Raw genomic sequence first — 12454 nt, 5'->3', positions numbered from 1 at the left:
CCTCATTTTTGTTTAAAGATAAATGATTCAATTTATATAAATTCTTCAAATCACTATCTGTACATATTCCTATATATTTAATGCCTTCTTTTGGCCATTTAAGATGCGTATCCCTCTGACATTAAATATAATTACCTTCTGTCAATGGCATCATTTCATTTTTATCCCAATTTATTTTATAACCCTAAACTTTCCCATATTCTTCAATTGGGCATACAATCTTCATAAAGATGACTCGGGGGACAGTCAAATATATTAAAACATCATATATTCTTAAATTATAAATGATTTTCTCAAGTGGACACCCAATCCCTTTTTAATTTCAAATGTTCTTTTTCAGTTAAATGTGTTTCGTGAAGAAAAGCTACATCAACCCCCAATTTCTTAATATATGTTAACACTTTTTATTAATCCGTTTATCCCATTAACATTAAAATTTACAAACTTAATTACCTTACTCATCTAGATCAAATATTTATCAATCTCTTTCTCTGCAAGTCTCCTCCAAATCCTAAAGAAGAAAAAGGGAAAAAGTATATAAAAAAAATGTTTACAAGTCATACCTATAACAATATAAGAAAAATCTCTCCCAATAAGTGTTGTCTAATTCAACACTAATTACCTCCATTTTACAGGTTGTGACCAAGGTCACAAACACACATATAATCTCGCAGAAATCAACACCTCCCTCTCCTCCCAACTCCCTTAGTACATTCACTTTGCTAATAAAAGTTAATTACTAAATTAGTTAACCATAATTAAGATAACAATTCAAAAATCAAAAGAAAAGGCTTTAAAAGAAAAAATACACCGCCAAATTCTTCCATCTCAATTATGAAATTAAAGTAAAGGGGAAAAGGATCATTCATTGCAATGTCTGTAGTAATTCTGAAGGCTGAACTTCAGGAAGACTCCGCACATACTCTTCTGCTTGAGCAAAATTTGTAAAGAATCTGTTCTATTGTCACGGAACGAAAATCTTCAAAGTTGCAGGGTTTTGAAGGACAAACTTGTAACCTTTATTGTACAGAATTTTCTTAGCTGAATTAAATTCTTTCCTTCTTCACAACAAATCTTCACTCAAATTGGTTAGAATAAGATCCTATTCCCTTCCCATAACAAAAGACCATGTCATTCTTTCACTTCTTTCACAGCAAGACTTAGAACTTTCGCTCTGTCTTGATAATGCAGAAATTTCTTTAATATAGAACATGGCTTTTGATTTGGGAGAGGCTTGGGTCTCAGAGCCTCTATGGGCTCTTTCAATTTCAATCTTATTCTCAGATATCTTCTCCCAATACTTTAGGAATCCAATCTTGAAAGAAGCAAATCGCATCTGGACCTTCTTTCTCTTCTAAAATTCTCCAAAATATCCACTTTATCAGAAAGCTTTTCATTTACTGTAATTAAACCAATAATTGTATTTTCCACATTAGAGACTCTGTCTTCAACATGCTGTACATAATCCTGTACTCTAGTAATTGTTTCTTCCATTTTCTCTAATTTCTCCTTTATTTTGTTTATAGCATCCAATACCTTATCTGTTTCTTCTTTCATCTCATTTTCAGCCTTAACACTCTTTAATCCTTCTCTCATTTTCCCTTTCATTGCTTTAATCTGCTGCATTATCATTATAAACAACTCTTCTGACTTGAATTGAGGATTAAATTTAATTTCTTCCATTACCTCTTCTTGTATCCCTTCTTCCTCCTCTTTCTCATCTTCAGCTGATTAATCTCCTCTTGAGCCCAATTTTTCCTCCTCTGATGCTGAAGTCGAGGTCCTTGACTTTTCAATAGAGGGTTGCTGCACTCCCAGTAGTGCCTTGGGCTTTGTTGTGTCGCACATACATGAGAAATTGTGCATGTATCGTTCACTTACAGGTTCCTCACTGATGCCATCTCTCCACAGTAGTGGCTAAGATGCACCGGCAGGAGTCGTGTTCCCCCCACTCCCCCGCCCACCAAGGGCTCACTAGGTCGGGAGGCAGAATGGAGTCCAGTACTCTGTTTCTTCATCTTCTTGTCTTCACGTCGGGTTCTAGAGGTCGTTATTATTTTTCTTTTTTTTAAGGTATCATGAAAGTCAGGTAAGAAGATTTAAATACACTTTAAAAATGTTTTTAAAATTAAAACAGTGTTTATTCAGAACTTTTTAAACTAATTTCCCAAGGGAGTCAGGAACCTATGTGTCGATCATATGGCACCATGTGATGTTCTTTCTCTATCCCCCACCCCCCCCCACCTTTTTTTTCTAAATAACCAAGTAACCAGATAATGAAACATAGGTTGAGAATATGGGCACAATTTAGTAATTTTTTTTGGAATCAGTAGTTTTTTTCTTTAGCCAATATCATTATAACTAATCTTTTTTTTCACCTTTATCAGATGCAGGTTTTTGAGAGTGGTGGAGACTGGGGGTTAATTCTCAGTGCAATCACATTTTTGTTATGTTTTTAAAAATAATGTGGTTATGTTCAATCTTTTGTTTTAGGGTGGCTCAGTGGATTTCCCTCCCTCCAAGTTGAAGCAAGGTTATGGGGAGCAAGTGTGTAATGTCTTGGATCGTTTGGCTGAAGAAGCCTTAAAATACACTGGTTTTATTTGGAAAAGGTTAGTATCTGTGGAGAAGTAGTAAGTTGTGTTGTAATTTTCATTTTAAGGTGCCTGTTCTATCATTAAAGTAGATATACTTTTTTTGAATAATGCTGGTTCATCTGCTGTATTGCCATAAAATTGCCAGGGATGCCACTTTATAGAATACTAAGCAATTCCAAGTGAGGAACCCTCTTTGGTTTTTATGATGCAGGTTTTTGCAACAAGGATTTAGAAGTTTTCCAAATATCATGACTTTTCTCTGACAAGTTGGACTGTATTGTTTTAGGAAATTCAGTCCTTTCAACATTTTCGTTAATTTCTACTTGCATATCTTAGTATTGACGTTAATTTATAAATGTAGACTGTATTTTCAAAAATTAGACCATTTCGGGTAAGGTGAATGCTTTTCCAATGGAAATGCCATGGTATAAAATCAGATGTTTTAGTGATTTTTAAAATGGAAGGTAACATATCAGATACTGATGATGATTAATCAATGTTTGATCTAAGAAGAAATGGTACTTTGGTTAAACAGCTGGTCCATTTGTCAATAGGGTGAATACATTCTGTAAAAGTTTTTTTTTACTGTAGTTGTATTACAAGGATATACAATTTGTATAAATATTGACAACAAATCAAGGGCATTGAAACTTAAGTTGAAGGTATTCTTGTCTTTATTATTTATTTTCAGAATTCAGAGATCTGATCTTAAATCAGAAAAGTTACTGTTGTAAAAGAATTTTATGATGAAATTTACATTACATTATATTGATTATTGAGATTTTTTTTGTTTTAAATGGGATTATGAATATTTTCATGGTATAAATCAGAACTGTATCAATTTTAGGCCCGTATATCCAGCAGAAGAGATGGAAGAAGAAGCGTTAATAGAGGATGATGCTGAATTATCATTGAGCAAAATGGAAGATGAAATGATTGTATGTTCAACTTAACGATATACAAATACATGTAATTTTAATCAAAAGTGTATTTAAGTATTTCATTTTTCACTGATAAAATGGATGACTTCCAACAAAATCATAATTTTTATTGGCTTAAATCATCATAAGTTTCAGTTATCGATTAACTTTAGTAAGAATAAAAATAAGTGGATGAAACAAAATAAGAGAAACTGCAGAAAAATGTTTACTTTATTTGGAATGAAGGTGGAAGTTGCTGTTTTTTTACTCTGTCCAAATGGGGGAATTTTGAGTTACAAGATCAATACATTCCAATGACCTTTAAAAATATTACATTAAACACAGTTAATTTATTTTCTTGCATTTCTTATAAATATAAGATGATTTATTTTGTTTCTTTTTTAAAAAAGTCTATTGTTTTGAAGGAAATGGTGCAAATTGTCTGTTCAACAACAGGAAAATTGTTTTGCCAAATAGATGAACTGCGCTTACAATCTGTTGTTTGTTTGTTTGTTCTGTCCTTTCTTTATGATTAGAATAGACTGGTCAGTATGTCAGTATGTATCAGTAATATTGAGGCTAGTTACCTGATTGGTATGCAGGAAACTGTTTACTAAAACCTAGTAAGGAATTTGAACTCTTATTGTCAGATACATTTGCAAAGATGCTTATTAGATGAGGTGTTTACAAATTAATTAACCATCCAAAGGAAATACTGAGATAACTATGAATATTTTTCTTTTATGAACTAAATCTGTTACTGCAGTAGGGTTTTAATTTGTTTTTTAAAACTTTAATATTTAATATTATTAAATATTATATTTTTTATTGTATTTGTCCTCATCAAAAGTTGCCTTCCTGAACTGGTCCTTCTTTTCCTTTATTTGCCCCATTATCCCTCGAGACTTTTCCCATCCATAAACCCAATGAAATGTATTTTATATGATGTAATTGTACCCACTTCTGCCATTTCCTCTGCCAGATCATTCCATACACCCACCACTCCATGTGGAAAAACTTGTCCTCAGGTTCTCTTTTCTCTCTCCCGTTAAATCCTTGCCTCCAAGTTTCAGTTTTGATCAAAATTATTTGTTTTGGATTTTTATATCTATGTACATATATATATATGTAAATATATATATCTATCTATTTATTTATTTATTTATTTTCCCCTAGAATTTCCAGCATCACAATTGATGAAAATATCTGACAAAGAGATTTGTAGATAATCATCAATATGAAGAACCATTTAATTGATTTAACTATTTTCTGGAACTTTTATTCAGGAAGCGGAAGATACCGAAGAAGGGGAGCCTTTCCTGGATTTAGAGGTTTTGAAAACACAAAGACAGAAAATAGTAATTTTTTAAATCTTTCATATTTTAAACCTTCATATTTTTCAAGTTTTCCTCACTTTGGTGAATAAAACATAATAGTTTATGTTTATATTTTACATGTGTCTTATAGTTGAGATTTTAAATCCCATTATGACTTCAAGTGCATAATTACAGAGTAAAATATTGCCATAACCCGAATCACCCAAAGTCACAGGTTTATACATAGACATGGCAAGTTTATATAAATTTTTGTGTATATATGATTATATTATAACTGGATTCCATTATTTTAGTACCATGTTTGCACCTTTGGTGACCATGTAATGAATTATGACAGTAGAGAAGTGTTGTCAAGAGGAGCACCATTTTCTAGTCAACAATATTATCCTGAGGTGCTCTCAGACTTGAAAATTACATGAATGTAGATGGAGGAACATGTCCTAATGTGATGGCAAAAGTAAAAATACTTTCCCTCCAATAAGCCAAGCATTTATCAAAGTATGCATTTAATATTTAGGAGGGAATGGAGTGCTCAAAACCAGAAGAGATTTTGGAATCAACAACAGATGCTGCTGAGTGGAATCTGGAGGTAGAACGAGTTCTTCCGCAACTTAAAGTTACCATCAGGACAGACAATAAGGTATGTTACTATCAAATTTAAATCAAAATCCACCTCTTAAGCCTATAAGGTGGCTTTCAACACTTCCTCCCTTTTGAAAGCTTAATGATTCATTCAGCTCTGCAAAGTAATTATACTGAGAATTAAATGTAATATTACTACTGTAATCTAATATTCACTGCTTCAGACCTTCTAAATGCACTTTAGCAGGAAGTCTAATCAAATGCTTTCAACTTTAGTTTGATTGAAATGCACTCATCTTGGGCATTTTTTCCCAACATATTTGTTCCGTGTATATGTATTTTTTTTTAAATGTTGGATCTTCATTGTTCAATAATAAATGTTATATTTTGAATAATTCACTTTTTAATTTCTGTGAACTGTTGGAAAATAATCAGAACCACATTTCATATAATTACACATCACAGCAAACAATTGAAAATGATTTCAGAGGGTATCTGGGGTTTTTTTTGTCTGTAATTTAATTAAGAATTTTTTTTTCAGAACTATATAAACCAACTTTGAGATCTTGTAATTTTGTCATCCATTTTTTTCTCTATATAGAACATGTAGCGAGTTTTGCAAGTTTAACAACATAATCAAAAGCAAAACACTTGCTTAAAATCTGGAAATACTTGGGAAATCAAGTGATCACTCAATGATCATTCAAAAGAACAGAATTTTAAAAAATTTAATAACATGAATTACTTGGCTTTAACAGGATTGGAGAATTCATGTTGACCAAATGCACCAGCATAAAGAAGGAATTGAAATATCTCTTAAGGAAACAAAGGTATTGTTTTATTCCAACATAAATGTATAAATCTTGAACTTCAATTCTCCTAAGGCTCTGTTAAATAAGCTAGCAAGCTTAAATTGCAAAGTTAATGCACACATGTTGTTGAGCTCACTGTTCACTATTTTAATTTGTTGCTGGCAGACCAGAACTTGTTGTTATTGATGAAAAATGCCACCTTGAATTTCTACAGTCCTTCAAGGATTTTATCCAAATCAGTATGGTGGTTTCAAGTATAGTGGTTTGTATAATGTATAGATTGGGGATTTGCAATACATGATCTGCCTAGCCAAATAACTTTAGTGTATTTTGTAGATGGTGCACCATTGTTGGATGGTATGCCAATCAAGAGAGTGGCTTTAACCTGAATTTTATAGATGTGGTCTGAATGTTATTGATTACCCCATTACCAAAGAGGGTGACGATAACAAGTCTCAATGACTACCGCCAACTGGCACTGACCTCCACGATTATGAAATGCATGAAGCATCTGGTGATGGAACATATCAAAGCACACCTCCCAGAGATACTGAACCCATTTCTCTCTCCACTCCATCCTGACCCACCTCGAGAATGATGCATCATTCATTGACTTCATTGGCTTTTCAATGTCTTCAGCTCAACTTTTAATACAATCATACCCCAGATGCTGGTGGAGAAGCTGTCCTCACAGGCATTCAACACTTCTCTCTGTAACTGGATTCTGAACTTCTTAACAGAAAGACTGCAGTCTGTCCAGGTTGGCAGCAAATTGTCGAGCACCATCATGCTGAGCACTGGCACACCTCAGACCTGGGTGCTCACCCTGCTCCTGTTCATGCTACTGACCCACAGCTGGAATGCCAAATCCAGCTCCAACAGTCATGAAGTTTGCAGATGACTCAACAGTAGTTGGCTTCATTAGCATAAATGAGGAGTCAAAATACAGAGAAAAGGTGGAAAATCTCATGAAATGGTGTGAGAATAACAATCAGAGTCTGAACATGGACAAGACAAAGGAGATGATGTGGACCAGGAATAATCACCTTCCTTCCATAGCTCGCCCTCATAGTGGTGAGCATCAAGTTCCTAATAGTCCACTTAAGAAGAGACCTATCCTGGTCACACACTATCTCCTGAACTGTCAGGAAGGTGCAACAGCGACTGCACCTCCTTTGAAGGCTGAGACTGGCAAGACTACCAGCCACCATTCTGTCAACTTTCTCCAAGAGTGCTGTCAAAAGTGTCCTGGCTTGGCTGTATCAGTATGCGACAGTTGCTGCAGAGGTCAGTCCACAGGACCATAAATGTGGCAGAGAGGATCACTGGGATCTCCCTCCCCTCCATCGATGTGATTTAGTGGGGATCATAGATTTAGAGGGCTCTTAAAATCAGGGAGGACCCCAACCACACTGCACACTACATCATCCAGCTACACCCCACAGGAAAAGCTACAGAAGCATCAGAACCAGAACGACCAGGCTGAGGAATAGCTTCTTTCTATGGGCAGTGAGACTACTGAATGACTGCTAAAACAACAACTCTCTGTGATTCTTCTATTTATTAATAATATTTATTTTAATATATATATATATATATATATATATATATGTGTGTGTGTGTGTGTGTAACATTTGTCTGTGTTTGTATTATATCTGTATTTTGCACTGTTCTGCACCATGGACTGGAGAATGCTGCTTCTTTGGGTTGTACTGGTACAATTGGATGACAAATAAACTTGAATGTGACTTATCCTGTTGAGCTTTTAATGAATGCTGACTTAAGAATGTTGTCAGTGAAGGTCTAGGTAATAGTAAATTCATTGACCGTCAGGAGTAGATGTACTTGCCCATATCCTTAAATCCCATGCGAACCAACTGGCTAGAGTTTTTACGAACATTTTTTAACCTCTCTATAAAAATCAGAGGTTCCCAATTGTTTCAAAAGGACATCCATCATTCTGGTGCCCTAAGGAGACCTGCCTTAGTAGCCCCTTTCACACTTGCAAATGATCCTGGAAATTAACAGCCAATTAGCCTTTAAAGTGTCTAGTGTGAAAGCAAAATCAGCTCAATGCCAGTGTCAGATGATGTAATCTCATGCCAGGGATTGACAGCCTTGACCCCCTAGTACAATCCCCGGCATCTGCAGATGCCGATGTTGCAATCAGGCAAGTGTGAAATGGGCAATTGTACTGTGGGATTGAAATGACCGAAGTTTTTAAGTGACTGCAGGAATGTGAAGAAAGAAAAGATTAAAATGAAGGTATAAACTTTGCTGGGGAAAGTCGCAGAGGGAGAGAGAGAGAAAAAGGAAATAGCAATAGCGGACAATTTTTAAACAGTGTGGGAAAGTTGGTAGTGCTATAGCGCACAATTTATAAAGATGGTGGGAAGAAGCATAGGCGGACCTGACTAGAATGTAGTGTAACAGTGAAACCCCTCCATGAATTCTCCATGCATGCAGCTGTGCATACAGCCCTTTCTCTGCCTCACGGAATTTTTGTAGGGCAGGTCCGCCATTGCTCTTTTCCACGGTATTTATAAATTGTACGCGATATTACTACCAACTTTCCCACGCCGTATAAATTGTACACAGTAGTGCTACACACTTTCCCATGCTGTATAAATTGTACACAATAGTGCTACAAACTTTGCCATGCTGTATACATTGCGCTAAAGCATTACCAACATTCCCATCCTGTTTAAAAATTGTCCACTATTGCTATTTATTGCTAGCACTTTCCCACAATCCCTTATAAAGGTTTATATAGGTCGGCACAACAACAACAGGAGCTGAAGGGCTCATTCTGTGCTGTACATAAAGCTTAATTATGTTATAATTAGGCATGATTAATTTTGTTCAAATATAAGATCACAATATATTGATCAGGATTTAGGGCAGGTCTGCCAACGCTCGATGCATCATGATGTCACTGGTAGAAAGTATATCAGTCCTATCTCCAGGGATGGCTGCTTGAACGCATTAAGTGTCCCAGTTCGGAGTGGTCAAGTGTGAAACTTCAAACTCATTCCTATCCCAGAACACTGAACAACCAATTTAGTAGGATACAATTGTGAAAACGGCTAGTAACTATTGCCCAGTGACATTGGGCATCTACTGTAATTAAGTGCTTTGAGTGGTTGGTTATGGAGTGAATCAAGTCCATCTCAGGAAGAATCTGGACCCACTTCAATTCACATTTTGTCATAACAAGTCCAGTAGGCATCTTATTGCCCCTCCACTGTGCATTAGATTACCTTCTGAGACCACAGAGGCATCTCTGTCATTCAGCCTGTTCATTGACTGAAACTCAGCATTCAACACCATCATACCTATAAAACATATGACCAAGCTAAAGTATCTGAGACTTTGCTCATCCTTTGGCAAATAAAACTGTTTACTGGTTTTGAAATAAGCATGCAGTAGCAAAAGAACAGTTCAATTTCTGCATGTAACCTGCCATCACATTGGGCTACTGGAATGTTGCCTGGTTAAGCTAGCATTAGAATCTGTCGGAGAAGCCATTTTTCATTGTCATTCTCATTACCCCTTTTGACTATCTGGTTATATCCATGTGGTGAATGTCTGCCAAGCTGCCTGTCGCCCCTCTGGCAAGCCTTGCTGTACTAACATTGGCTGTGCATTATCTCTACTGTTAAGGACACTCATGAACCTATTGTCTTTCATTATTGTACCATGAGCTTCTGCTAATAAAAGCCATGATTATTGTTTGACCACATCGTCTTTGTCTACTTCATCAAATGGCACTTCAATCCACAACCATTCTTTTGCCTCACATAAATTGTTAATTATTTCAAGTTCACCTTCCTACTGAAAGAGGGTGTGGTGCCGCAGGATTGGAGGGTTGCTAATGTAGTTCTGTTGTTTAAAAAAGGCACGAGGTGTCGGCCAAGTAATTATAGGCCTGTAAGTTTGACTTGGGTGGTATGGAAAGTTACGGAGGGTGTTCTTAGAGATGGTGTGTATGAATAGCTAGATAGGCAGGGATTGATCAGGAGCACCCAGCATGGGTTTGTGAAGGGGAAGTCATGTTTGACAAACCTTGTTGAGTTTTTCGAAGAACTGAGAAGAAAGGTGGACGAAGATAGGGCAGTTGATGTAGTCTATCTGGATTTTAGCAAAGCTTTTGATAAGGTTCCACATGAAAGGTTAGTAAGGAAGGTTACACTAGGGATTAATAGAGAAATAGTAAGATGGGTCCAGAGGTAGCTGGAGGAGAGGCAGCAGAGGGTCTTGGTGGACAACTGTCTGTCAGGATGGAAGCCTGTGATGAGCGGAGTACCTCAAGGATCGGTGCTAGGTCCCCTGTTCATAATTTATATTAATGATTTGGATGATGGGGTGGTTAACTGGGTAAGTAAATACACAAACGATATGAAAATAGGGGGAGTGGTGGATAGCGAGGAAGGTTTTCAGGGATTACAGAGGGATTTGGTTTGTCTGGAGAGTTGGGCTGAAAGATGGCAAATGGAATTTAATGTAGAGAAGTGTGAGGTGCTTCATTTCAGTAAAATTAATTGAAATACGACATATGTAGTAAAGGGGCGGACATTGGGGAATGCACAAGTACAAAGAGATCTTGAAGTTATGGGGCAGGGTTCCTTGAAGGTGGATTCTCATGTTGACAGTGGTTAAGAAGGCATTTGGTATGCTTGCCTTCATAAATCATAGCATCGAGTATAGGAGCTGGGAAGTGATGTTGTGACTGTTTAAGGCGTCGGTGAGGCCAAGTTTGGAGTATTATGTTCAGTTCTGGTCTCCAAATTATAGGAAGGATATAGATAAGGTGGAAAGGGTACAGAGAAGATTTACAATGATGTTGTCTGGCTTAAAATACCTAGAGTACAGAGAAAGATTGAAGAGGTTAGGACTTTATTCCTTGGAACATAGACAGTTGAGAGGGGATTTGATAGAGGTGTTTAAAATTATGAAGGGAATAGATAGACTAGATGCAAGTAGAGAGTAGGGGAGGTTGAAACAAGAGGACACAAGTTGAGGGTAAGGGGGCAAAATTTTAGGAGAAACATTAGATAATGCTTCTTCACTCAGAGTGGTGTCTGAATGGAATAATCTTCCAGAGGAAATAGTTGAGGCAGAATCAATTCTTTCATTTAAGGGGAGGCTGATGGATAAGAGGGGGTTAGAGGGTTATGGGCGGTGAATAGGCAGGAGGAGCTAGCGGAGTTGTTTGAGTAAACTGGCATGGACTTGTAGGACCAAAATAGCCTGTTTCCATGCCATAAATTGTTATACCTTGTTACGCAACTGTGCAGGATAGGCTTAAAAGCCAAAATTCTCCTAGCCATGACACAAACCTATGATATTATTGCTTATGTTTTTCAGGTGCAACTTGTTAGTTTCTTATGGACAGTTTACCAGGTTAGCAGTGGTTTCATCAACTGAACCTGCTGCCCATAATCTATTAATTATCTATAAACAACATGATTAAAATGCACATTTGCTGGTCATGCTTCTGACTAATATGAGGTAGTAAGTGATTTGGACTTGGCTAGATAAATATTTCAACATGAAAATGTAAGATGTTCCAAGACACTTTGGAAAATATAAAATAGTCCAGAACATTTATGGACTCGATGGGATAAATGGCCTACTTCTGCTCCTGTATCTTATGGTATAAGATTATGCAAGCAAATATAGCAGGGCACTGTCCACAGCAGTGGTTACTCATTTGATAATTCTGCAGTTGTTTTGTATTTTTTTAATACACATCTGACAACTAATTCTTCTGTTTGCATGGAGAGCTACCTGGACAAGCTTCAAGATGACATTAGTCGAACTCTTGAAAAGGTCAACAGCAGGGAGAAATACATCAACAACCAATTGGAGAATTTGATTCAAGATTTCCGAGCTGCTCAGGCTCAACTGAGTGAGGTAATCTGCAATTTTCCTGAGCAGCAATTTTTAACTTTGAATTCTTGCTAATGTTTGTTTAAAATGTTTTGCTTTCTTCCAGGCCAAAGACCGTTATCAACGAGGAAGCGGGGGAGTAACAGAAAGGACCAAACTTCTGTCTGAGGTAGAAATACTATCAAGTGCAAAGTTGTGTGGCTCTCTTTATTGATTTTTAAAAAAAATACATTTTAGTCCAGCAAATGTATGTAAAGAGATTTGCCAATAGTTTCCTGAATGTCAGAAGTCCTAATTTCAATCCCTGATTTGTC

General features: G+C 36.4%; 1 protein-coding gene across 2 annotated transcripts in view; it reads left to right on the top strand.

The window, feature by feature from the left end:
- The window catches only part of ift57 (intraflagellar transport 57 homolog (Chlamydomonas)), a 34563-nt gene that overhangs the window by 17161 nt on the left and 4948 nt on the right, over positions 1-12454 (top strand). For both annotated transcript variants that reach the window (XR_011349781.1, XM_069913303.1), the window contains exons 3-9: positions 2494-2612; positions 3445-3535; positions 4804-4875; positions 5372-5494; positions 6195-6266; positions 12033-12164; positions 12247-12309. Coding sequence is in view for 1 of the 2 variants with exons in the window: in XM_069913303.1 (XP_069769404.1) it covers positions 2494-2612; positions 3445-3535; positions 4804-4875; positions 5372-5494; positions 6195-6266; positions 12033-12164; positions 12247-12309 (672 nt within the window). In the remaining variant the exon portion in view is untranslated. The remainder of the gene's footprint in view (positions 1-2493; positions 2613-3444; positions 3536-4803; positions 4876-5371; positions 5495-6194; positions 6267-12032; positions 12165-12246; positions 12310-12454) is intronic.

This window comes from Narcine bancroftii, chromosome 1 (assembly GCF_036971445.1).
Source record: "Narcine bancroftii isolate sNarBan1 chromosome 1, sNarBan1.hap1, whole genome shotgun sequence".
Classification (NCBI taxonomy): Eukaryota; Metazoa; Chordata; class Chondrichthyes; order Torpediniformes; family Narcinidae; genus Narcine; species Narcine bancroftii.
This window is presented reverse-complemented; position numbering and strand designations above follow the sequence as displayed.